The sequence below is a fragment of the Pithys albifrons genome, chromosome 27 (assembly GCF_047495875.1).
Source record: "Pithys albifrons albifrons isolate INPA30051 chromosome 27, PitAlb_v1, whole genome shotgun sequence".
NCBI lineage: Eukaryota > Metazoa > Chordata > Aves > Passeriformes > Thamnophilidae > Pithys > Pithys albifrons.
In genome coordinates, this window is record NC_092484.1 from 4,254,664 (window position 1) to 4,281,173 (window position 26,510).

At 49.8% G+C, this 26,510-nt stretch overlaps 3 protein-coding genes across 3 annotated transcripts in view; 2 read left to right on the forward strand and 1 right to left on the reverse strand.

Annotated features, from left to right (window-relative positions):
* Nucleotides 1-6,149, forward strand: part of LMNB2 (lamin B2) — a 36,601-nt gene extending 30,452 nt beyond the window's left edge. Inside the window, exon 12 of the mRNA XM_071577848.1 lies at nucleotides 939-6,149. Within this exon, the coding sequence (XP_071433949.1) occupies nucleotides 939-980 (42 nt within the window). The 3' untranslated portion in view covers nucleotides 981-6,149. The remainder of the gene's footprint in view (nucleotides 1-938) is intronic.
* Nucleotides 6,150-8,086: 1,937 nt separating this feature from the next.
* Nucleotides 8,087-8,795, forward strand: TIMM13 (translocase of inner mitochondrial membrane 13). The gene is made up of 3 exons (XM_071578031.1): nucleotides 8,087-8,298; nucleotides 8,428-8,496; nucleotides 8,570-8,795. Exons 1-3 carry the CDS (start codon nucleotides 8,173-8,175, stop codon nucleotides 8,666-8,668), a joined length of 294 nt encoding a protein of 97 aa, XP_071434132.1. The 5' UTR covers nucleotides 8,087-8,172; the 3' UTR covers nucleotides 8,669-8,795.
* A 2,158-nt stretch (nucleotides 8,796-10,953) lies between these two features.
* On the reverse strand, nucleotides 10,954-26,107 carry TMPRSS9 (transmembrane serine protease 9). The gene is made up of 19 exons (XM_071578061.1): nucleotides 25,984-26,107; nucleotides 23,839-23,966; nucleotides 23,319-23,386; nucleotides 22,714-22,892; nucleotides 21,551-21,592; nucleotides 20,456-20,627; nucleotides 19,950-20,224; nucleotides 19,645-19,781; nucleotides 18,182-18,479; nucleotides 17,164-17,335; nucleotides 15,535-15,806; nucleotides 14,712-14,848; nucleotides 13,839-14,196; nucleotides 13,634-13,750; nucleotides 12,815-12,986; nucleotides 12,672-12,737; nucleotides 12,234-12,499; nucleotides 11,594-11,730; nucleotides 10,954-11,115 (listed from the first exon to the last, which is right to left on the reverse strand). The coding sequence occupies exons 1-19, from the start codon at nucleotides 26,105-26,107 to the stop codon at nucleotides 10,954-10,956; spliced, it is 3,282 nt and encodes a 1,093-aa protein (XP_071434162.1).
* Between the last annotated feature and the right edge of the window lie 403 nt (nucleotides 26,108-26,510).

The window sequence follows — 26,510 nt, forward strand, 5'->3', positions numbered from 1 at the left end:
CAATAGAACAAGGGGGCACGGGCTTAAGCTCTGCCAGGGGAAATTTAAGTTGGATATCAGAAAAAAATTTTTTACAGAGAGAGTAATCAGGCATTGGAATGGGCTGCCCGGAGAGGTGGTGGATTCACCATCCCTAGAGATCTTTAAATGCAGATTGGATGTGGCGCTGGGTGCCATGATCTAGTATAAAGTGAACTAGAGTTGGACCAAGGGTTAGACTCGATGATCTTGGAGGTCTTTTCCAACCCAATCGATTCTATGATTCTATGAAATACACCTTCTACAGCTGAAATCAACTTGTTTTTTTGTTGTAATACCACCTGTATGTTTCGATAACACTTGTGAAATAACCAGCCAGCAGTTGGCAGAGTGAAAAGGAGAAAGATACTTCATACAGGTTCAATTTATTTGAACTTCAAGCGATTTGTGCCCCTGAGCAATGGCTTTCAGTAGCTCTTTTCACAAAGAACCATTGCACCATTCTGTGCAGGTTTGCAGGGGAGTTCTGAAGGCTCTATTGGTCCTCAGAAGATTGTATTTGTAATATAAAGCAACTGAAGCAGAAACTTTTTCTTACCCAAAGAAGCAGCTTTGCAACATAGATCTCTCTCAAATGGAATCAAAATTTGAAATAAAGGAAGGAACTTGCTGGTCTAAAGCCAATGGCATCATGATTTTCACTTGCCATTTGTATCCCTGTTGGAAATACAGAGACTGACCAGTCAATCCATCGTAGGGCACCACAGCAGAGGAGCAGCGTGTCAGTCCTGGCAGCCAGCTGGGGCCTGTGCTCTGCTTCCTCCAGAGTTGGGATGTTCCCTTAATACAATTAAACTACCAAAAAATTGCTTTTGACAATGGAGATGATAACCAGAGTCCAGGCTTACAAAATGAACAGCTGGTAAGAATTGAATTCAACTGTGTCTGTCTCATTTTAGGGGGATCCCAGAACAACCTCTAGAGGATGCTTGGTGATGTGAAAAAAGAAGAAAAAACTATTACTTGCGCTTTTCCCCCTGCATTTATTTCCTTTTATTTTTGCAATTTTTTCCCTCCAGAGCCACTGAAAACTATTTTTATATGCATCATCTGATTTCTTTGACATTTACTCCTTGGTACATTTTTATAAAAAAATTCAAAAAAAACCTTTACTGAACAAAACTGCCAGTTTTTAATAGATTTCTTTATTTTTCCCTCTTTGTTGAAACACTATATTGGAATACAATATTTTTCCCCATAGAGAGTTTAAAGTCTTATGTAGAAACCTTAAGCAGAAAGGAGGTTTTTAGCTAAAATGAGATGAGACTCCTTGAGTGTATGGTAAATCTGTAATTACATACATAACCAGGATAACCCCTCCCAAGAAAAGAAGTTGATTGAAGTGTGTTTGTCTGCAGGGCCCTGGGAGAGATTCACAGTGTTTCCTCCACAATTGCAAAGGGCCAGTATCTTGCCTGGTATCCTCAGCAATGCCCAGCTTAGGAAAATTAGAGCCCAGATTCATTCAAAATGGTGTTACACAATGGCAGTGACACAGGAAAGCTGCATTTTAGGCAGTGCCATCACAACTGCTCCAGTTTGACAGCCTAATGGTAAAAACATCTGAGTCTGTCACCACCTGAGCTCTGTGTCATCATTTCAGAACAAGGCAAATGGTGGGTTCTGCTTCCTGAATGTACACACCACCCGAAGCTGGAAGTGCCAAACCCAGAGTTTGGTTTTGAGGGGATTTTGCCATTGTCTCACCTGAGACCTTGTTAAGTCATGGGCACAAGTTGTGATGTTCAGTATTTACGATTAATGTTTCTGACATATTTAGCTTTAAGCAGATTGATGAAGATTTTAGAAGTTAAACATTTATACTTTTGGCAATGATAAATTTTGGGGATTTTAGAGGTTATCTTGTGTAAATGTCAGGTTTTTTAATCAGAGCTAGATGCAGCTTGTTCATACTTCTCTTACATTCAAAGGGACATTGTCAGATATCCTAAGGAGCAATATTTGCAAAATAGTGCAGAAATAGTTTCATGACTTTTTTAAACAATTTAAAGAAATTGTCACTGTTCAGGACTTAAGTGTTGCTGTGCAGCATTCAAGTGCTTGAGGCAAAGTCTAACAGGGAGTGAAGCAAGAATAGTTTTTTATAAAAAGTGCTTCCTATGGGTATCAGGTGATTTCTATTGCAATAGGAAGCATTTTGTATCTGACAGTGTCCCTTTAGCTTTAGGGTTTCTGCTGCTGCATTTCTCTGGAGATAGCTGGTCCCTGTGAGGGTCAGTGTTCATACAGTGGTGCATCTTTAAGCACAAGGAAAAATATTTGACTGCTCCAAAGAATGCACTGAGGACTGTACAAGCAAACATTTTTTAACTAGTTATTAGCATGGATACAGAATTTTCATACCATTTGATTGCAGCATAGAGTCCTGTTTTTACCTGCACTCTTGAACTCTGATCTCATTCAAATAGTTTAGACTCATCAGACAAGTGAAGAGGTTTGGATGTTTTCGGTGGCTTTTGGACATTATGTTCTCTGAACAGTATCATGACTGACAGATATAACCTAGAAAGTCAGTTTATTGGCTCTGGCTGATGGCTTTGTCATGCAAGCTGGGTGGAAACAAAAGGGGCTTTAAGCTTCAGGATTTATTTTGCCATTTAAAAATAAATCAAAAATGCTACTTTTCTCTATTTAAGTGGAATGACTGAATTGCTGACGTTACTAATGGAGATTTAGAATTGTGTTTTAATCCATGATCAGAATCCATTATCAAAAAAGCAGGACGAAGATTTGGCTGTTTGGGCTATGGGATAACTGCATTGTTGTACTTGGCCATCTTTCTAATGTAATTTTCCCACTCTGCTTGAGTAGAAGATCTAATATGTAGTAAATCATGTCTATCTCTCTGTAAGATGTATCTAGTGAAATTATGTTTCTCAGACATACTGTTAACAATTATCTTTTCTAAATTTGTTGTTACACAAATTAATGCAATCAATGTAAAGTTATTTTTGCAGCACACCTTCCAACCACTGGACAGCATTTCCCTTTCTGACACGTAGCTTTCATACTATACTGACATAGTGTCTGAGGGCTTTTTGCTTTTTCCTTAAAGATCTGTATTTATTTTTTTTAACATGGGCCAGTTTTTGAACTGCTTATTCCTTTAAGATTGCTCTGTGATCTTAAATGCTAAAGCAATGAGCATGTAGTTAATTTGCATTTTTTTCTGTGATTTTTGTTTGTTTCCTGTGAAGAATGGCCTTGGAAAGTTAGCTCGAATGAGGAAAAACCTCTTGCTACCTGAGCCATAGTTTTCTTAACAGCTACTGTATGAGGAATGTGTCTTCTTGTAGCCTTAAGAACTGGTGCTTGCAGATCTCTTGTGATGGGCACTGTGCCCTTCAGTAACAGTCTGCAGAATTTGTCCTTGGATGTGGAACTGTGTCCTTTAACTTTGGAAACAGTCGATTGGATTCTTCGGGACTGTGCTTAGGTACATGCAGCTCAGTGATGGACACTGTGGCAAAAGCCAACAGTCTGAATCAGGATGATTCTGTTACCACAGTGCTTTTTAATGGGCTACTAAAATATGACAACTAACTCCTTACTGTAAATTACAAGACACAGAAGAACTACTGTATTGCATGTACTTTCTTCTTTTGTGTGTGCACCTTCCCAGCCACCATCCCATCCTCTTGCTTTTGATCCTGAGCCTTAGTCTAATGGTGCTGTCCTGGTAAAGCTTGTGTGCCAGACTGGGAGGCAGTTTTGTGGCTTTAACAAAGCAAAGACCATTTTCTTTCTTTTTTTTTTCCCCTTGCCTTTCAAGGATCCTTCCCTTCCCCCCTCCGACATTTTCAGGATATTTAAAATTTTTGTTCAAATCCAGTGTTCTCTTGTCCTCTTTTTTTTTCTTTGATCCTGTATATGAACCACTCTTGAAGAAACTGGAAAATGGTCAGCAGTTCTACTCCAGTGCTGATACCTGGTGTAGAGCATGAAAGAGAAAGAGAAAGAGAGTTGACTTGTCTGGAGGAAAATGATTTTAAGGTGTCTCTGAAGAGGGAAATGAACCAGTATAGCTTTTATCAGAGTAGTTACTTGAGCATAACTGCCCATGTGGATGTTATTATTCCAGAAAAGTAACTTTATTCTGGATGAAACAGTTTTTCCTGTGTCTAGATAATAAAATATGAAAAACACATCCTGCCCCCTCCTTAGCTCATACCGTGTGAAAATGCGTGTCAGGACAAGTCCATCCATCTGCAGACCTGTTGGGAATGTGGTGTCCTGCAGAGTGAGGTGTGGCCTCAGAGCCCCTGGCATTTCAGGCCTCTTTCTCCCTTGATTCCATGTTTGTTCCTTTAACTGGTGTGTTGCAGTGACATACTCCAAGGAGCAGAATGGCTGGGATTCCCATGTTGCTGCACATCTGTATTTCCTGGGATCCCTTTGCTGCCACACAGCTCTGGTGTCTGTGCTTCCCTTGTTGCTTTGTAGCTCCATTTCCCAGCAGGTCCTTACACCTGCCCAGGGCTCTGGCTTGGCTGTGACAGAACCCATCATTTGCACTGACATGTTGCTCACTTGTCTTCAGCTCTGTGATGCCATTAGATGGGAGTTGGCTGCATAGTCTGTGTTTGTAGCAGGAACCAAAAGTCTCATGAAGAAAACAAACATCTGCTTCCTGTGCCTGTGATGTAAAAGCCAGCTGAGCGTGTGTGCTGCTGGCAGTGCTGTGGTAACTGTGTTTTGTGGTATGAAGCAGACTCTACTGTGAAAGGAGATCACTGTGTGTGGTTGTCTGTCCTTCAGCAACAGGACACCTCATGTTCAGTTCAGGGATCTTACTGGGTTTTATACACCCTTTCTTTTTGTTTTTAATGCTCATCCTGTATAAAGGCTCTTTAGCTGCAACCTGAACAGATGTTAGTTAGAACAGACATGTAAAAATCCTCTCTATACCCCAGGACATTGGAGAAATTATTCACATTTGGAAGGGTTTTGATGATACAGGAAAACATGCATGCTGTATGTTCTAGATCTCTTGTAGCCACTTCTCTTACACTTTCACTGTTAAGCCATTCTAGATCTTCTTACTGTATCTTCTTTTGAAAGTCTTATCTCTAAACAAAGGCATATCTGTATTTGATCCTGGATTTTATTGACACTGTTGGGTCCAAATCCTCTGTGAGCAGGAAGCAAAGCCTTTTTGTGAACCAGTGAGCGGAAGGTGAGATAGTGATTGCATTTTTTAAAGCACTGTTTTAGCTGAATGTCAGGACAAATGGTATTGGAGAGATTTTCTCATTTAAAATGGCCTGGGAAACAGAATTTTGATTTGCCCTTCAATATGCTTAGCTTTAAACCAGTTTAAAATTATTTAAAGGTGTTTGTTTCTTTTTTATACAAGACCATATTTACATGCAATTATTATTTGTAAACGTAATGCCTTTCTTGAAATGCTAAGGTCTAGAATGAAGAGGATGCTCAATATTGAAAGCATCCATTCCAAACAGCACAAGCAGTGATTTGACTTGGAGTTCAGGAAAATAAAATGTGGTTTATTGAACTTCCAGATTTTCTACTTACCTTTTACTGAATTGATGAGTCTGTGTTGGTAAGGCAAATGTTGCTGTCTATTCAGTTACCCTGATCATTACACTCAAATTACAAGCAATAATCTCTTTTAAGTTTAAGCCAAAATGCTTTCCATTTGGGGACAAAATGCAGTTGAACTTTTATTTTCATAGCAGTGATGCCTCGTGACTTGAATTGTGATTTTCGTTTTTTAATTTTTAGTATTTTTTAACACAATTTTGATTTGGCTCGAGGGCACTGCTCAGTGCAGTGACCACCTCCAGTCAGCTGCTGCAGACCAGTTTTTGGAAGGTTCAAGTTCTTAAAGTAAGGAATTGTGAAAAATGTTATAAACTGAAACACAAAGACAAAATGACTTAACTGTTCACTTGGAACTTTAAAAAAACTACATAATGATCTAGACTTTATCATTTCAAAATTTTTTTTTTCCTTTTTAGAATATGCATGCCAAATGTCTTGTCTTTTTCAATGATTTGTAATATACATTTTATGACTGGAAACTTTTTGTACAACACACTCAAATAAATGTTTTGCATTTTACTGGTTTCCTTCGTTCTTTTTAACCAGCCCAGAGGCCATGTGGGCTGTTTGAGATGATTCATCCCAGGGGAACTTTCCTGTGTGGAGAGAGAGAGAGGGAACAAAAAGAGCTGTCCCTGCACCTAAGACTGATTAGCTGTGTCCCAGCAGGGACCGGGGAGGGGTGTCCCAGCAGGGATCGGGGGCGGGGGAGGGTCCCAGCAGGGATCGGGGGAGGGGTGTCCCAGCAGGGATCAGGGGGCGGGGGGCTGTGTCCCAGCAGGGATCGGTGGGTGTGTGTGGGTGTGTGTCCCAGGAGGGATGGGGGGGAATGTCCCAGGAGGGATCGGGTGGGGGGAGGGGGGGTGTCCCAGCAGGGATCGGGGGGGGGTGGAGTGGGGTTGGGGGGGGAGGGGTGTCCCAGCAGGGACCGGGGGGCGGGGGGGTGTGTCCCAGCAGGGATCGGTGGGTGTGTGTGGGTGTGTGTCCCAGCAGGGATGGGGGGAGATGTCCCAGCAGGGATCGGGAGGGGGGTGGGGGGAGGGCTGGGGTGTCCCAGTAGGGATCGGGGGGGGGGGGGGGGAGGGGTGTCCCAGCAGGGATCGGGGGGGGGGGGGGGGAGGGGTGTCCCAGCAGGGATCGGGGGGGGAATGGGGTGTCCCAGCAGGGATCGGGGGGCGGGGGGGTGTGTATGTGTGTGTCCCAACAGGGATGGGGGGGATGTCCCAGCAGGGATCGGGAGGGGGGTGGGGGGAGGGCTGGGGTGTCCCAGCAGGGATCGGGGGGGGGGGGGGGGGGGTGTTCCAGAAGCAAACATACTTTCTCCTTAAATGGGACACAGTGCTGGTGGAAAGTGCTGTCTTCTCTGATCAGTAGCAACAACAGCAGTGGGAAGAACAGGAGCTGGAGCAGGTAACCATCGCCTTCCTCTCACCCTTACACTGAAGGTGCTTTTCCATTTAACCTGCTTGATCCTGATACGGGAATGGGAGCCGATCTCGCCCCCTGGCTGGGATGGATTCTTAGGAATGGCAGAAGCATTGCTGCACAGCTTCCAGCACACTGCCAGTGCCTGGCGGCTGCCCCAGCGTTGGCACCAGCTGATGATGCTCCTGCGAGGTGTAGGAACAGGTTCTGTTTGAAGTGGACAGATCCACAGACAGGATAATACAGTTTACAATAATACAGTTTACAATACTCTTGAGTGTGGGCTCTAGCTTGTGAAGATGAGAGCAGTTGTGGCTTTAGTTCTACCGTCGTGTACAGTTCCTTCTCATGCCAGCTCTCCTGCACATCACATCTTGCCCCGGAGGTAAGAACTCTGTAGCGTTGTCTCCCATTTGCTTCTACGGCGTCCCAGAGCGTTCTCACTTAAAGGAGGTGACCGCAGTGGAACTGAACTAGACTTCAACGGCACGAGGCGCTCGGTCGAGTCGCTCAAGGCAGAGGGAACCCTCGCCATCGCCTGGAAAGATGAGTTCCAGGGAGCAGCCGCCGCGGAGTTGCTCTCTGGGGGGAGCCTCGCTCAAAGCGCCGGGGCTCCACCGCAGGGCAGCGTTTGTGTGTCCGGTCATGGCGGTTTAAAGCCCCTCCGTGGGGCCGCGCTGAACGCCGCTACTCGAACGCTCGGCCCGGGCCGGCCCGGCCCGGGGAGTCGCTTCGGAGCTCGCTGGAGGCCGGTGGGGATACCGCGCTCGGGGGCACCGCCCGGCCCTGCACGGCACAGCCCGGCCCTACACGGCACAGCCCGGCCCTGCCCGGCACAGCCCGGCCCTACACGGCACAGCCCGGCCCCGCCCGGCACAGCCCGGCCCTACACGGCACAGCCCGGCCCTGCCCGGCACAGCCCGGCCCTACACGGCACAGCCCGGCCCCGCCCGGCACAGCCCGGCCCCGCCCGGCACAGCCCGGCCCTACACGGCACAGCCCGGCCCTACACGGCACGCCCTCCCCGCCCGGCGCGGGGCCCGCCGGGAGCCGCAGTCCGCACGACGCCATTGCGGCGGTGGCGGCAGCAACGCGGGGCCCGGCGGGGCGGGGACGCTGGGCATGGAGAGCGGCTTCGGCTCCGACTTCGGCTCCGGGGGTGGCGGCGGGGGGAAGCTGGACCCGGGGCTCATCATGGAGCAGGTGAAGGTGCAGATCGCTGTGGCCAACGCACAGGAGCTCTTGCAGGTCAGGAGGGGCGGCGGGCGCGGGCGGGGGCTGGCCCGGTCCCGGTCCCGGCCCGCTCCCCTCGCAGCGGGGGCGGCGGCAGCGGCCGGACCCCCGGGCCGCGGGGCCGCTCACGGGCTCTCTCCGCAGCGCATGACGGACAAGTGCTTTCGGAAGTGCATCGGGAAGCCTGGCGGCTCCCTGGACAACTCGGAGCAGGTGAGGACGGGCAGGAGAGCCGGGGCCCCGCGGCCCTGTGCGCGGAGCGACCGCTGAGCTTTGTGTCCCGCAGAAGTGCATCGCCATGTGCATGGACCGGTACATGGACTCCTGGAACACGGTTTCCCGAGCCTACAATTCCCGACTGCAGCGGGAAAGAGCCAACATGTGACGCGTCCTCTGGGCCGGGAGGGACCATGCGGGGAAGGGACGAGCGGCCAGTCCCGGTGGTTGGGGGTGGATCCCGCCGCATTCCCAGCCCCTGCCATGGCAGAGCAATAAACCCTCGCTGAACCTTTTGCATCCATTGGCTTTTATTAGCACCAGCCCCAGGAGCGAGTGATTTTTTCCTGCCTTGAGAGCCACCATGAGCCGCTTGTATTACTTCTTGCCCTTCCCAACCGTCCAGACCGGCCAAGGCATTATAGCGATGATAAATCCCTCCTGAAAAGGCTGCGAGAGGCAAGAAGCCTTCAGTGGAAAAGAGGGGCCAAGCCAAGCCAGCAGCACAGTCCCTTTGCCCGGGATTCCAGCATGGACCCAGCCATCAGGTAGTTACCAGGCCTTTCTCATCAGTCGAAAAGCTGCCATAAGATTCTCCACACACCACCTTGGCTCTTTCTTCCCATGTATCTGCATAGCTCAGTGTGTGGCTCACTGTGGGCTCAAAGGCTTTGACTCAGCTCAGGCACAGTGCTGGGGAACGGGGGTTGCAGCACAGCCTTGCAAAGAGTTGTGCCAGCACATCTGGGGGAATGGACAGGGTTGGGAAGTAGTTGGATTCATTTCTTTATAGAATAAAGTACTTGGGTTCATTTCTTTATAGAATAAAGCATGTTGTGTGGCTGTGATACTCTGTAACTTCTGGTTTGGCTCTGGCACAGAGGTTCCATCTTGGAGCCCACCTTCTAGGCATCGTTTTTTGAGGGAAGAGCATGTCTGCAACAGAGAATTTTCGTCTGCTTTGGTGCTCAAGTCTGTAACCTTCTCTGCTTACACACCTCTCCTGAAAAGGTGGGTTCATGCTGGGTAGTCAGCAGTGGGTACAGCAGCTGCCAAAGGAGAGTGTTGGAGATTAACAGTGCCCATGTCCCTGTAGAGAGGTTTTTTTGAAATCCCTTTTGGAGATCTGTATAAGATTTCAGTGTTCGCTGGGACATACAAAGGGATGCGGTAGAACCTGATTTTGTTTAATCTCCCAATGTGGTGGCTTCTATAAAGGGACTAAAGTGTTCTCACACAAGGTAAACTGAGATGATCTTTGGGTATTTGGACTTACTGAAACTGGAGTTTCTCTTCCAGATTGTCCAAATGACTACTTCAAAATAAAGCTGCGTTTGCTTAGGGGCCTTTTTACTTTTATTTATGGCTGTATGAATTTTGTGGCACTGGCTGTGCAGCAGTCCCATCCCATTTCATTCGTGGGATCATCCCACAAGTGTTCAGCCATGGATCTGGAGCTCAGCCATGCCTGGAAGCTGGGTCTCCCATCTTGCACATGCTCTAGCTGGGAAGGTGGTGGATCTCACTGCCAGCTGGGTTGGGACAGAAGAAAGCTCTTGCTATGCTCAGATGCCTAAGGGGCTTGGGGTATGAGCAGCCAGTTTTAGGGCTGAATCTATGGGGAGGTGTCTAAGTCTGTCACATGAATTCTGCAGCAGTTTTCTTCTTGTGAACAAGGTTGTCTGCATGTCTTATCCTGGCTGGTGGGACCTGACTTCTTACTGAAGGAGTTGCATCCTTACACCACTATCTCAGCACTTTGAATTTTCCCCACCTAGCTTAACCACAACAGTGGTTTGTGTGGCCATGACTTAATTAGTTTAATCACCTGTTCCCTAATGCAAAAGTAGCTGGGGGGAGGGCATGGGTGGGTGGAGGTGTATGGAGGGTAAAGAGAAGCCTATCCTGATCCTCTAGTACAGAGCAGGGCCTTTTGCAGTCACTGAGCACTGAGTGGGAACAGCAGGAGACTCTTCCCAAAAGCCACTGCACAGCACAACAGCTCCATCAAGGCAGTGAGGTCTGAGGCTTCTGCAAGGGCGTAACTTTGGGCTGGAACAAAGTTCACTCATGTCTTGGTTTGGCTTTGGGATGACAGCTCATAGGCAGAGGTCAGCCAAACTCCATGGATATCTGGCAGATGCTTCGGGCACCCCTCAAACTAGAAAAGGTCGTGTTTTAATGCGTAGGATGTTTGGCCAGGTCTTAAGATGGGACAGGCCTCATTTATTTATAGAAAATGTCTAAAATTTATACCTTTCTATGCAAAGCAGTTATCAAATGCCCTGGTGTCACAACCAGCAGGTCACAAAACACTGGCATTTGCTTAATACCTGAAAGGCCATCTTCACCCCTTTGCAACATCAGAAAAACGTACAGTAGCTGAGGGGTTAGTGCATCCTCTGGCAGTTACTCCTCTCATTCGTCGCCTTCCCTGAGTGGTGAAATGCAGTTTCAGAGTTTGAGGTTCTGCGCAATCCAGCCCTGAACAGCTGTGACTTTGGTGTAGACACCAGGGAAGTATGGCCTGGCACAGCCATAGCCCCAGCTTGTGATTCCTGCTAGAAACCACTTCCCCGAGGGTTCTTTACATGCCAGGGGCCCGCCTGCATCACCCTGCAGAGAGAAAGGAAAAGGGTATCATTTCAAGCCAGAGGCAGCCCAGCTCCCCCAGCTGTGAGATGTTCTTTGTCTCTGGGCCATGGGCATTTGCTATCCTGCTCCCCACTTCCCCAGGAGCCCCATTCCAAGTTGGAGGACTGCTCAGTGACGTACCTGCATGAACAATGTGAGATTGGGCTTCTGAAACACAGAATAGTGTGTTTGGAGGTACAGTAGAGTCATGGAATAGGCTCTAAGGTATCCCCATGGTCCTTTGCTTGGCATTACCTCTCCATGTTTCCCTGACCTGCCACGGGTTAATGGGGCAAGCAACATGAAGTGTATGCAGGACGGACGTGGATAAAGGCAACAGCCATGATGGATGGACAGAACTGGGCCAGGGGAGGCAGGGCCCTCCTGAGAGAATATAGCTGGGGGAGTTGGCATGAGCTTGCTCTCTCCCAGCTGCAGCGTTTGCTGCTGTCACACTCACTGAACAGCTGTCGATGGTGCCCTGTGGGAAACCAGCACACACCATCCTGCTGCTGATCTGGACAGGGTAGAACTTTTTGCAGGCCTGGTCTCCAATCATGTTCACTGCTGCTTTTTGCAGATGCTTTGACATGAGACCTAAGGAGACAAGTATTGCTGTTAGCTGGGTGCAGAGCACATCAGAAGCAGAAGCAGGTGTAGAAGTGGGTCTCTGGAGCCTTACATGCTTGCCAGAGGGAGAGACCTGCCCTGGGTAAGGGAATCAGGCCTGGTTCCTCCCACAGGGCAAGCACAGGAAGGTCCCTTGAGCATGTACTTTGTCCAGCAGCTCAGCTGACCAGATACAAATGGTATTGGGGTAGTCCTTGTACTGCAGGAGCAGAGCTGCAGTAGCTGCCGTGGGGATGGGGAGCGTAGTGGCTGGCATGTAGAAAGCTTGGAAAGGCACCAAGATGGCAGAGGTGTGACCTCTGGTGGCTGGGGAGGAGATGGTAGTGATACCAGACCTTGCCCACCTTGGTATCCCTGCAGGTGGGGAGTGCTTGGGACAGTGGCATGGGAACTGTAGGTGTTTGGGCTTGCAAGGTAGGTGGCACTGAGCTTGGCCATCATGGATGTGAGGGGGCCCTCTCAGCCAGTACCTCCTTCCTTTGTGGAGCCCCAGCCTGTGATGAAGCATCTGGCCCCTTCATGGAAGATGTGAGAATTGTCTGGGAGACATATGGGTCTGATGGTGTTGCTGAACTTGACAGGCGTGCTCAGCTCTAGCAGGGCCACATCATAGTCCAGGCTGTAGATGTTGTAAAAAGGGTGCTTGTAGATACGGAATATTTTCTCCATTTTGCCATCGATGCCACTCAGGAAAGGGGTTCCTAGAAAGGCCACCCACATTTTGGGGTCACTGTAACTGCAGAAAGACAGCAAACCTGGCTGTTAGTAGCATGGCCTCACAAGGAGGGCCATTTCTCCACTTGTGGGGCTGGGATGTGCTATGGCCGCACCTTGTGAGGCCAGGACCCCTGTCTCCAGCACATAGAGCATACCCAGGCTTTGCTCCACTCATTCCTCTTCATACTTACCTGTAGGGGCCCATCTGTGATAGCGAGTGTGTGCTTCCTGTGGGGCACAGCATCCCAGCCATGGGGCTGGACCGCAAGGGCAGGTGGGCTGATGGGACTGAGGCCAAGAGCCAGCTGGCTTCACTACCCCATGTCAGACTTACATGTCAAAGCAGTGAGCTGCAGAGAGCAGCCACCGGTCAGCAATAAGGACAGCCCCGCACTTGTGCTCCTTCCGCCGAAGCCAGAGACTGACTTGCCAGGGCCATTCCCCTCGAGCTGCGCTGCTGCCACCCACTATCTTGCTGAAGGCCAGAGCAGTTGTTAAGCCGCAGTCTGGGACAGAGGAAGAAGCACCAGGGTTTTAAGTAAACATAAGTGAAGGGGGTGTCTGCCTGTCTTCATAGCCCATGCTGTGGGACAGCCTTCTGGGGGAGCATGCACAGACCAGTAGGATGTGATGAATTCCAGTCACCCAGCTGAGGCAAGGCTTGGCAGAAAGGGTATGGTTTGTGAAATTGTTACCACAGAGCACAGGGATATGGTATGTGAGGAGGGGACATGTGGATGAACTGGTTGAGCTATCACACAGCAAGGAATGTGCAGCCCAAGGAGCAGTCCTAAGGGATGACAAGATATTTTCTGGGCTGCTATGTTGTGTAGAGTTGTCTTGCCACCTTGTGCTATCAGACTGACTGGCCAGAAGGCTGGTGTGCTGGGAAATGGTTTCTAGTATTTGTAGTAGCAGAGGAAAACAGGCCACGTTTGCTGGCAGAAAATTTGGATCCTGCTTAGCCAGCTTTATCTTAGTTTAGGTTGTGGCAGAACAAGTAGGACCTGGACCACACTGGGCTGGCACAGGGCCCCAGTGTCCAGTGTGGGGTCCAAAAGAGCCTGTGTGAATGTGGTGGAGGTTGCACTGGGGAGACTGGGTCACGTAGAGTGTGGCTGGCAGCAGCCATGGGCTGCAGGGCAGGACTCACCACAGTTGTGCTCATCAAAGCCGTTGCTGCAGTCCACAACACCATCACATTCGGGATTTTCTTTTCCAATACACACCTTGCTGGAACACTTGAAGGTGAGGCTGGTACAAGGCACCACTGGAAGGGAATAACCCATGGCCTGCTCAGTACTCTCCCTGCTGGAGGCCTCCTACCAACATGTCAATACATCTGTCATCAGTTTTACCTGGGGCTTGTGTGGGCTTGACAGGTTCAGTTGTTCTCAGAGTTTCAGAGTTTTCACTCATGTTTGTGCTCATCTTTGTTCCCAGAGTGGTTCTGGTGGTTGGAGTTGTAACTGTTGTGCTGGGCTGGGTGAGGATGGCTGTGCTGGAAGTTCTTGTGATGGCTAAACTGGAAAGGATGCCTGTGCTAGGACTGGGCAGCTGTGAGATGGTCTCCAGGATCCAGTCAGTGAGTTTGGTAATTCTGGAGTACACACCAGGTTTCATAGCTTGGGCACAACCATATCCCCAGCTCACAATGCCAGCCAGGTAAAACACTCCTGGGGTCACCTCACAGGCCAAGGGTCCACCTGAATCTCCCTGCAGAAGAAGCAAGGCAATGGCTGCTCAGTCCAGTTTCCCCCAAGACAGGTCTAACCAGGAGGACTCAGCTCTTCGTTCTCCAGCCCTGTGGGTCTGTCTGCTGCCATGCAGTGTGTGTGTGCAAGGCAAGAGTGCAGAGGCTGAAACAGGTCTGTGGCTCAACCTGTCTGCACAGATACAAGTGGCATTTGTCCTGAACATTCCTAGCTCCTGTCAGCACCTTGCCACAGCTGCCACCAACTGGCACTGTCTCACTGCCACCTAAGACCTGCTTCATCCAGAATTCATCTGGCCAGACAGAGCAGAGGGATGTTTGTTTAAGTCATTCCCAACTTGATGGAGCTTTATTTACTTTTCTAAAGCTCCATCGTAGTGGGCTGGGGTTTTTGTGCAAGGTATATGTGAGTTGCTAGGCCACAGCAGCTTAGTAAATATTTCACAAGGATCTGCTGAAGGCACAGTTAGCCCAGCTTTCTGGAACAATCCACAGAGTGGAGAAATCTCACACTCACCTGGCATGAGTCTACCATTCCCTCCAGGAAGCCAGCACAGATCATTCTGTCAGTGAGGGAGAAGTTGTAGAGGAAGTTACAGGTGTTCTGGTCTATGATGCCCACAGAGGCTTTCTGCAGGATCTCAGGTTTGGTGTCTGCATGAAAACCACAGGATTAGTGATTGCAGCAGAGAGAAATGGGAACTAATGGATTTTAGACAGATTTCAACACGTACTTTAGGAAAACAGTCTCCATTCCTACATGGGAATTGAGTACTATATGACCTATTTTCTCAGCAGCCCTGAAGCTCCTGGCTTGCCCCATTCTGTATCTGTGCTAAGGAACCTGCACACAGCTGTGTCCCATGGTCCTGACAGCTCGTGGGGTTCTGGTCAGCTGGGCTTCTTTGGGAGCACATGTGCTACTCTTGGCCTTCTCCTACAGTGGGATCTTTGCTTTTTCCAATTACTTGGAACATCTTTGTGACTGAGCATGGCTGCTGTGGCTGACATACCATCCTGCCAGAGCTGCAGCAGGGCTCTGAGCCAGTACCTGACTCTTGCTTGGTAGAGTTACTGAGTCCAGCAGGTTTCTCCTGGTTCCCACCAAGCTGCTCTCTCAATTTTCTTGTTTGCTGATGACTCCTAAATAACTGTGGTTTAAGGCAGTGCTCTGTGTGCCTTTATTCTTGGTTATTCTTGTGTTTCTGTCAGTTACTGACTGTCCCCTTTACTATCCCCTGTCCTGTACACTCCCAGGACTACAGGTCAGTGTCACAGGCTTTGCTGCTCAGGGTGGCACTGCTCGTGGGCCAATCAGCAGGTAATGCATCACTGCTTACCGTTCCCTTCCTGGAGGTCTCCCCACCCAGAAATAAGGCATTTCTTGCCAACCGGAAACTTCTGCGCAGCAAGTGGGAGGCACAAGGGCTGGATGTATTTGTTGAAGACAAGAGGTCTTGCCAGCTCAAGTACAGCCACATCAAAGTCCAGAATCATGGGGCTGAAGAGGGGGTGTGGGATCACTCTTGTTACATTGACTTTCACTGCATTCTCATCTGTACCATTGAGTGATGTTGTTCCCATATAGGCTTCGATCTCTTCTGGATTTGTCCTACAAATACAAAATTCTAAATGGGTATGCTCACACACATATGCCTGGCATGAATTCTGATATTGAAATTGCAGACAGTTTTACATGACCAGCACACAGCAGAGTAGCCCTGCTAAGTCAGGCCCAAAGAACTGTTTCCAGCAGTGGCATCTGTTGGATATCTCCTGAAGAGCAAGTACACATGTAGTAATAATCCTCTCCTTACCTCCAGAAATTTATGATTTCAGGCATGTTCTGGCACACAGGTGGTGTCTCTGTATTCAGTAGGTCTCGATGGATTTTTGGGGTTTATTCTTTTTTTTAACCCCATGTGAATTTTAAATATTCAGTTTAATGACATTTATTACGAACTGCTTCCTTTTGATTGTTTTCCACCTGCTCTTGGTGGTTATTTGGTATCTTATAAAAGGATCCAAAAGGCATTACCTCATTGTACCCTTCATCATTGTACAGTCTCATCACACATTCCCTTCCCACCAGTTTTATCCCAGGTCTAGTCTGATCTATTTTGTCATGCTTGTTATGATGCTCTTCCATACCCAGCTCATCCCTGAGCCTTGTGTTCATCTTAACAGTGTTACTGTAGCCCTGTGTAGATGTTGGTGTGCTGTGGATTACCAGCGACATCCTGGTCATCTCCTTTGTTTTTCAAACCATTACTGCATTCCTCTGCTCTTTAACTGCCTCTGCCCACAGGACTGCTGTTCTCAGGGCAATATCTGCATGTTTCTGACCTCTTATTCTGAATGGCAACAGCCGATGGAGACCCATCCTCATCCACAAACAGCACTGCTGGGTTTGCTGTAAGCCACGTTTCACACTTGTCTACCTTACATTTCACTCACTGCTTTATTGCCCAGCTATTTAATCCATGAGGTTGTTTTGAAATCCTTCATAGTTAGTCCCCCACCTTCTCTGCCTTCAGGAATTTATTTTTGACAAACATTATCCCCTTGCTACTCATTTCTTTATCTAGGCCACATATAAATCTGAGCTTGGGCTCTTGCAGAAAGGAACTACGAAGGATTGAACACACCATTTTCCCTTTACCAGCTGACCACATGTCTCTATTTTGTATCTTCCAATTTTTAATGTTAAATGTATTAAAGAAACTCTCTTGTAAGAGTCAGCTGTCCTTTTCCACCCCTCTTAGATGTGTTGTCCTTGCTCCCTGCCCAAGGTAGTTTAACCTTTCTCTGCATCATTCCAACCTCCCCACAAAACCCCTTTTACTATGAATCTTGAGTTATAGCAAAAATTAGTATCCAATGTGTGTTCTTGTTTTTCCCCAGTGGCTCCAGTGCCACACTGTGGGTTTGGGTGGTGGGCAGGGGAGCTGGCAGGGATGGGCTCTTACTCATTGAAGCAGTGAGCTGCCGACAGCAGCCAGCGGTCCCCGATGATGGTGGCTCCGCAGAAATGCCTTGAGTCTTCTTTCAGGCTGACTTGCCAGGGGATCTCTCCTGTGGAAGCATCTGTTCCTCCCACAATCTTGCTGGGTTTAGAGAACCCAGGTCGACCTCCACACTCTGGACAAAAGTCAAAGTATGACTTGTGAGTACTCGTAGCAGAAAACAAGCAAGGACAGACTTGCTCTCTCCAAATCTGAGCAGGGACAGGTCAGGGTTGAGGTGTGAGGCATCTACCCAAGGCCTGTCTGCTGCTCATGGCAGTGCCTGATGGTGGCTGTGTACAGCTGGCTTTCACACTAACTGCTGTTCTGCATCTTGCTCTTGGCAATCAATGTCCTCAATCCTTGGCCTTTCTTGAAGGCAGAGTAATCAGCTGCTCTGTGCCTCTTAGCCTTGACATTACAGATAAAAAATTAATCCTAAATTTTGAAAAATACCTTAAAATTGCATCTCCCTCCAGAGCTGTTGAGAGGGCTCATGGAGCAGACAGCTCACTCTAGAGAAACCTGCCCTCCTTGCCTTCAGGGAGAAGATCTGTGGCTGCTGTGGAGGTGCAGCCATCAACTTTGAGCTGTGGGGAGATCCACTGAGGGCAAATGAAAGTGAGTGGTCCCAGGTTAAATACTGTTTGATGCTGCTGTGCCTTAGTGCCCTGGCCTGGGCCTGCTGGAGCAGACAAGTCACACAGGCAAGATTACAGAGACAGCCACACAAGCAAAGGAACACATGGAACTGCACAGTGACTTTGCCAGGCTGCTCTGGTCTGAGCTGGGGCAGCCAGATAGTGTCACTTGTGCCTTGGCCTTAGTACTTAGGCACAGTAAGTACCTTTCTGTGGCTCACCCTACAGAAAGTCATCTCAGCTCAGCAGAAGAATGAACCTGACATTTGAACCTCTTCCACCTTGAAAGAGGTTCTTGGCCACCCTTCCTGCCAAGGTGCACCCCCCAGGGATGCTCATACCTTGTGGTCTCACTGTCACTGGCTGGCTGGCAGCTGGGGCTGGTGAGGTGGTGGAGGTTCCTCTGATGGTGTTGAGCTCTTGTGCTCTCTCTATACTGGAGTGTATTGGAGAGACAGTACGTGCTATGGAGGTGGGGAAGGCAGAAATAGCATCCAAGATCCAGTCTCTGAGTTTGGTAACACGTGTGTAAACCCCAGGACGCCTGGCTTCAGCACATCCAATCCCCCAGCTCACAATTCCAGCCAGGAAAAACCTGCCAGATGGTTCTTGGCAAACCAGGGGCCCACCAGAGTCACCCTGCAAGAGAAGCCAGATGGTGAGTTCTCCCTGGGGATGCACTGAGCCAGCTGGTGTCTCTCTTTCCTTGTGTATCTCAGCTCATGTCACGTTTGCTCCAACCTCGTGATGAGTGGAGCATCTCCTGTGCTGGCCTTTGGGTGCTCCTCCATGTGGGTGTGCTGTCCTTCTATTAAGCAGCAGCCTTGTGCCGTTGATACGCCAGAAGAGCACAAGGAATTCCTCTTAAAATCTAGGATTTAGCATTTCTACTGCTTTAATCACTTATTAAATTGCTGCTCTTAATGGTAAGCCCAGCAGCCCCTGCACAGCCAGATGGTGGGTGTTCACTCCCTGATACACAACCCATGGTGACCATGCTAATCCTTGCATCAGGTTTTCTCGATGTGGTCTATGATTGCCTGGTCAGTTTGGCATCGTGGGGCCCTGTGAGTGTCACTGTGGTATCTGTGAAGCTGGCAGTGCCTTTTGAGGATGAGATTGCTTTAGATCAATAATGAATAACCAAGTGAGTCACAGTCATCATCCATCCTTGGATCATTCATTGTTGGCCCCTTCTCTGGTGTTTGTGCTGTATTTGGTCCAGAAATATGAAGTGCTACCACCAGAGAAGTGCAGTTTTGCTCAGCTGGTGGCTGCGGGTTTGAATAGCCCTGCCAAACCACAGGACAGCCCTGGAAATCACAGTTCTCCTCCCACATCACAGTTCTCCTCTCTCCACTGTGAAGGCAGGACTGTCTCCAGGTGACCACTTGCAGTTCCATGGTCGATAAAGGCTAACTAAGGAAAACACCCTGTTGTTCACCAAAAACTGTTGTATATGTTTTAGTTTCTACTGCTGCCCTTTGCCATCTGAATTTTGATCTGAGGACCTGCCTGGTACATTGGTAGGGCCTGGTTACCACTCAGGAAGTAGAGAAAAACAGTTAATTAGCCCAAAGAGCTTCTTAAACAGCAGTGCCCTCCTCTAAGCAGTAGAGAACATTTCCTCATTTTTGTCTTCTGCAGCCCCTGAGCCATGCTTGGGTCCAAGGCACAGCCTCAAACCTCGGCAGGGAACCATGACCACAGTGTCAGATCTTTTTCTTCAGGTGTCACTTTGTGCATACTGAGAGGGAAAAGACTCATGTGGGGAGGTGTGCCAGCTTCCCTGGGCAAAGCTTACCTGGCAAGAGTCGACTTTCCCCTCCAGGTAGCCAGCACACATCATCCTGTCTGTGAGGACGTGGCTGTAGAGGCTGGAGCACAGGTTCTGGTCCAGGAGCTCCACTGTCGCTTTCTGCAGGAATTCGGGTTTCACCACTGAGTGGGAAAGATGTGACCGTGAGCTCAGTGCTCTGCACAGACCAGCAGCCCACAGCACAGCCCACTCCAGCTGGCCAGAACACAGCTTGAGTTCCCTTCCCTGGTACCTCCTGCCCTGTTCACACCCCACCATGTCTCCCCTGCTGTATACCCCACTTCGCTTACAGAAATCCTCCTTGAGGTAGCCCCAGCCAGAAATAAGGCACTTTTTGCTAGTTGGGAAGTGATGGCCAGCATCTGGCAGGCACACGGGCTGGATGTACTTAGTGAAGGTCACCGGCCTCTTCAGCTCCAGCACAGCCACATCATAGTCAGCTGTGTCAGCATTGTACAAGGGGTGTGGGATGATCTGCGCAATGTCCATTTTCACTGCGCTGCTGTCGGAGCCTCTGAGGGAGGTGGTCCCTGTGTAAGCTGCCCACATGTCTGGGTCCTGAAACCTGGAGGAGAGACAGCAGGGCCCATTGTGAGCCTGCAGACACAGCATTATCCTGAAAACCCAAGCTGCCTCCTGCCTATCCTCCATCTGCTCTGGGAGTGATGGAAACTCCCCATACTCCCCATGAAGGAAACCAGGCATGATGGGGCAGTGCAGTTCAGCAGGAGCTTGAGCAGAGATGGCAGCTTTTGGAAAGAGGATGGAGGGGCAAAGTGGCATGGCTGGAACTTACTCAGCAAAGCAATGAGCAGCAGACACCAGCCACTTCTCTGTGAGGATTGCAGCACCACAAAAGTGCTCATTGTTCTCTCGCAGGCTGACTTGCCATGGGAACTCCCCTCTGGATGCCTCTGAGCCTCCAACTATCCTACTGGCAGTCTGCATGGCAGGGCGATATCCGCAATCTGAAAGGAACGAGACAGCCAGTGCATCAGGATCCTGCTGCTGCATCCCAGAAACACAGTCCTGGGAGCAAGTGGGAAAAGCTGCTTCAGCTTCATGTGTGCTCCCAGCACATGCTCAAACAACAGGATGGTGCCTGGGATGTCACAGGAAAGAGCACTGCAAAAGCACTGGCCCATCACAGTGTTCTCCCTGAAACTCCTCCAGAGTGAGAAATTCTGGGGAGAAGGATCTTGACCAGTTTGATGAGCTCAGCCACCGCCTCCTGATCTGCTCCCAGCAACTCATGGGTGTTGTCCATCATGTGCCTCTTGTCTATCATGCCAGGCCAGCAGGAAGGTGGGCCTTATCATGGCCCATCACAGTTGGTGGTGGGACCAAGGTGTTTCTGAGGGTGGTTTCCCTCACCCTGATGCAGGCACTTAGTATTGGCTTGAAAATTGATGCTGTGTCTTTGACTTTCTTCAGTGACTGGAAGGCAGTGGTGTTACACCTGTCAAGGTCTGCAGCAGTGGGGTGTGGCCTGTCCCCTATGTCCAGGAGACCTGCTGTGGGACACTCACCACAGCCCTTTCCCTCAGAGGCCTGTTTGGCTGTCACATTTGGGGGTTTCTTTCCACATGCACTGGGTGTTGTGTCTAATGACTGTGTCTCCAGGGCAGCTCCCTGGGGACAGCAAGGCTTGAGTAACTTGTGTCTTCTTGCAGCCCACCCAACAACTCCCCCCTGGCTTCCCCAGGGGCAATGTCCTTGTCACTCTCCTCCCTGGCAGGGCCAGAGTCCTGGGCTGGGATGCTGGGAGCTCTTGTTGAGCCTGTGGGGCTCTGGGCCACCAGGTTATGAGCAAGCTATCAGCATCGAGGCTGCTGCTGAGGAGGAGGAAGCTGCAGGGTGCAGGTGGCTCTTCTTGTTGCCTGGCTCTCACCTGATTTCAGTCCAGGTCTGTGGGGTGAAACCTTGCTGGGACCTGTGACAAAGCAGAAGGAATCGAGATCAGCAAGGGCAGCCCAGTCAGGAGCTCCAGGGACCATGTTGTTCCCAGGCTGGGGCTGCCACACACTTTGCTGCATCATCTCCCTGGAGATCTCTTTCCCTGCTCCACATCCAGTGTGAGCTCCTGGCCGGGGTGCCTGCTGGGGACGCCTTCTCTGCCACAGAGCAGGGCAGGAGCAACCACCTACAGCTCTGTGGGCTTTGGGTGATTCCAGGTGCAGGGAGAAATTGTCAAAAGCTGCAGCAGTGAGCTGCCTCCCAGGAGCAGGCTGTGGGGCTGAAGCTGTGCTGGACTGTTGCCTAAAGGCAAGAGGAGTCTGCACCCTCCATCTGGGCTGCACAAGGCTCCCAAAAATCCAGGAATCCTGGCCATTGTGGCAGGGGGTGCAGAGGGAGCTGCAGAAGAGCCCACACCTTCATGTTTCCCAGGCACATGTTTTTTTAATTCTGATGGGCCTGGAGTCCTAAGGTCATGTGCAACTCCACAGTGCCTGAAGAAAAGGAGAACTTCTTGTCAGGTGGTTTCAGAGAGTAATTCAAATATGAGAAATATCTATCTAAGCCGTAATTATTCCTACAACTCTGAGGACTGCCTAAGGACTGCTGTGCACTTGTAGGTACAGACAACTTAGCAATTAACCTCAGAGCTTGTACTCCTGGCCCTCAGGCTGGTTCTAGGCTCTGCAAGAAAAGCCAAAGAAGTTGCAATTTATACTTTAGGCTCTGTGGTTGCTCTGGGCCCCTCAAGCTGCTCTTGCAGAGAAGAGCAGCAGGACAGCATTAGTGTTGGAGGCGTATTTGGGTGCTCCATAAATGTCTGTTGAGCAGCTGGCAAGATCTAGGTTGGTCTCTGCTGCTGTATTGTGAAGCTGGGAGCAGCTGGGAGCCAGGCAGGGCATTTCACTGGTTTGCTGGGTGCCTGGCAGCACCCCCATTTCTGTCATTGCTGCTGGGCATGAAGCCTTGACTAGATGTCCAGAGCTGAAGCCCTGCAGCAGTTGGCTCTCTGAGACACAGATGTGTGACCGTGGGTGGCAGCAGCCCCAGCACAGAGTACTCTGCGCTGCCTGTCTGGCAGTGGTGGGAGAGCCATACCTGTGAGAGAAGCTGAGGAGATGGTCCCATAGGCAGCCAGGGGGAGCCCCTGCTTGTGCAGGGTAGCTGCCAGCCCATGCCTGAGAGCTTCCTCCTCCAAGGTAGAGCTCAGGGGCTGGGAATCCTGGGGGGTGAAGAAGAGGCGGAAGTGGACGATCACGCTGGAGTTTCCATTTCTGCTGGGAGACAGAGAATTGTGGCTCCAGGTGATTATGGCTCCATGATCAATACAGGCTCCTGTGCTAGCTGCCTACAGGGAACTCACGGGAAACAAAAATGACTCTTAATAATGTGATTCTTAATAATTTAAGGTTTCTCTGGAGTTGTGCTCTGGGTTGAAATGATCATTTGCATTTTATTTTCTTTGACCCAAAGCTGTGGTTGAACAAAGCCATTTTCCTCTGCCTTTCTGACTGCATTTCCAAATGAAGGAATCCATAACATTGTTGCAATCCCAGAAGAAAATCCAGACTTGATCTAAAACCAGCTTCTCTTTGTATTAGTTTTGAACAAAAGTACAGATGTGAGCTCACCTTCTTTGTAAGACTTGTCAGAATGTCCTGAAACATGAGCTGCAAAGTCTGCAGAGAGCTGCCTACACTCACCTATAGCCCAGGATAGTGCAACCAGTGCAACTCCAGTCCAGCTGGGAGTCCTGGAGACTGGACAGAAACTGCAAAGCAAAGAGTGATGGTCACACACTTACCAGATATAGACCCCAGGGACGTGGGACTAGATTATGCCTGGGATATGGCAGGGAACTGGAGCTGTTGAAGCATCTTCTCTTGTCTGCAAGCAGCAGAAGCACCCATGTCCCACTCATGTATAACCCTTTTCCCAGCCTGGCTCAGGGTGAGGGCATGAGGCAGTACATCCCTTTTTATGCCTTCCTACCTCTTTCACAAGGAGCAGGCCTAAGCACACATTTCCCACACCACAGATGACTCTCAGGGCCCTGATGAGGCCTCTCAAAGTGCAGCTCAGCCCCACAGATGTTTAAGAAGTCCTAGTTTTCCTCCTGCCCTTGGCATCCAGATTCTGCTGTATGAGGACAGTCAAGCTGGGTCCTGGTGAACCACCACAGTATTTCCCCAATAATTTCCTAGAAAGCCCAGATCAACTCACCAGCCTCTCAAGAGCAGGTGTCAGCACCCTGTAGTACTCTGAGTTCTCCATCTTTAAGCTGCTGTTGAATGTGATTCCTTGCAGTTCCACGGTGTGCTCAAAGCTGGTCTCTCCCGTGGGCTGGCAGGCTACCAGGGAGGGACAGTGTCTGTCAGAGGCAGCTTTCCTTGCTGCTTTGCAATGTGGATCTCATCATGTCCTTTAAACTGCCTTGTTCCGGCAGCTTGACCGTCCCTGACCACCCCAGGCATGCCCCGTGACCACACTGGGACACCCTGCATTTTGCACTGAACTAGTTTGAACTTGAAAATGGTGGATTTTTGTCAAGCCTGAGACAGAAGTTCATGAACAGATGGGTACAGTCTGGCAACCCCAGATTGGCCCTATCCTTGCAGAAAAAGGCTGGAGAAAGGTCTGCTGGGTACTGAGGCCAGCTCAGGAAGTGGAGCTGTCCAGGTGGGATCTGTAAGTCATGTCATGTCATACAAGGTCTGCTCTGAGATGCTGGGCTGAGTTGACATCTGGCCATGGGACACCAGAAGCAGCACGAGGGAGGTGGGACAGACAAGAAGATGGTGGTCATGCTCTGGAGTGGGACAGTAAGTCAGGCAATGGTCAGTGGCTGCAAGAGGTTGTGATAGGAGATGGCAGAGGCACCAAGGTACAGTGACAGGAAATTTGGGAGTCACAGAGAGAGATCAGAGGATAGAATCATTGAAGCATGGAATCCCTTGGGTTGGAAAAGGCCTCTGATATCATTGAGTCCAATCATTCCACCAGCACTGCCAAGTCCACCACCAAACGATGTCCCCAGGTGCCACATCCACACATCTTTTATATCCCTGCAGGGATGGTGACTCCACCACTGTCCTCGGCAGCCTCTGCCAGGGCTGGATAACTCTTTCAGTGTAGAAATTTTCCCTAATATCCAATCTGGTGGAACCTGAGATCATTTCCTCTGGTCCTGTCCCTTGTTCCCCGGGAGCAGAACTTGACCCCCACCTGGCTCCACCTTCCTGTCAGGGAGTTGCAGAGAGAGAGAAGGTCGCCCCTGAGCCTCCTTTTCTCCAGGCTGAGCCCCCTCAGCTCACTCAGATGCTCCTCACCAGACTTGTGCTCCAGACCCTTCACCAGCTTCATTGCCCTTCTCTGGACACACTCCAGCACCTCAATGTCTTTTTTATCATCAGGGGCCAAAAACTGACCTCAGGATTTGAGGTGTGGCCTCACAGCAGTGCCCAGCATAGCAGGGCAGTCACTGCCCTGGTCCTGCTGGCCACACTATTGCTGGTACAAGCCAGATGCCCTTGGCCTTCTTGGCCACCTGGGCTCATGTTCAGCTGCTCTTGACCAGCACACCCAGGCCCTTCTCCAGCAGGCAGCTTTCCAGCCACTCTGCCCCAAACCTGGAGCATTCCATGGGGTTCTTGTGACCCAAGGGCAGGACCCAGCACTTTGCCTTGTTGACCCTCACACAATTGGCCTTGGCCCATCAATCCAGCCTGTCCAGTTGCCTTTCTGGACCCTTCCTGCCCTCTAGCAGATCAACACTCCCATCCAGCTCAGTGTCATCTGTGAACTGACTGAAGCTGCCCTTGGTGCTCTCATCAAGATCAATGATAAAGATATTAAATAGGCCTGGCCCTGAAAGTGAGCCCTGGGAAACACCACTGGTCACCAGTTCCCAGCTGGATTTAGCTCCACTTGCCACCACTCTCTGGGCTTGGCCAACCAGTCAGTTTTACCCATTGATGAGTGCACCTGACCACACCATGAGCAGCCAGTTTCTCCAGGAGAATGTGGTGGGAAACTGTGCAAAAGGCTTTACTGAAGTTGAGGTACACCAGATTCACAGCCTTTCCCTCACCTACTAGGTGGGTCACCTTGTCATAGGATATCAGATTGGTAAAGCAGGAAAGGAATAGAGCATACATGTCATGGAGCACTGAAGAGCAAGTGTTCCAAAGTCTCATATTGACAACAGGAGTTGACTACAGCTGTTGCAGTTTGTGCGTGTTCATGCAGAAAGTTCACCACATTTTGTCCTCAGCAGGAGGATTTTGAGAACTTTTTGCTATGAGCAGTGCAGAACACTTCTTTTTTGGAGCTGATAAACAGGAAGAAGGTACCCAGCTGCACACTCACCCAGCAGGATGCCCAGGCAGAGGGCTGTGGCACTGCCCACTATGGCAGCAGCAGCAGTTGCCTTCCAACAGCAGGCTCTCAGTCTCCTTCTCTGGGTGCCTTGTCCTGGCTTCATCAGGTCCATGCTTTTTAAGCAGCTCTACAGATGGGCTCTCTGTTCAAAAAGAAGAAGAAAAGGATAAAACTGGGATGAAATTTGTCATTCAGCTCTGGAGCTCCAAACAGTGCATTGCCACAAGTGAAAGGATGGATACAGACTGCACCCCCAGAATGTGCCTCAGGCTGCACTCAGGAGATTTTACATCCAGGCTGTAGGATGTGAATACACCAACCATGGTGGCCCCTCCCCACCTAGTTCCCCTTCTCTCTCTTCCCAGGAGGCCACCATTGAGTGGTGGCCTCAAGTGGTCCTGCACGAGCAGCAAAGCCCCTTCATGCCTCCTGAGATCAGCTTGGCCTTTGCCAGACTTGTTCCAGTATGTCAATGCTTTTCATGCACTGAGACACCCAGAAGGGATATGGTGCTC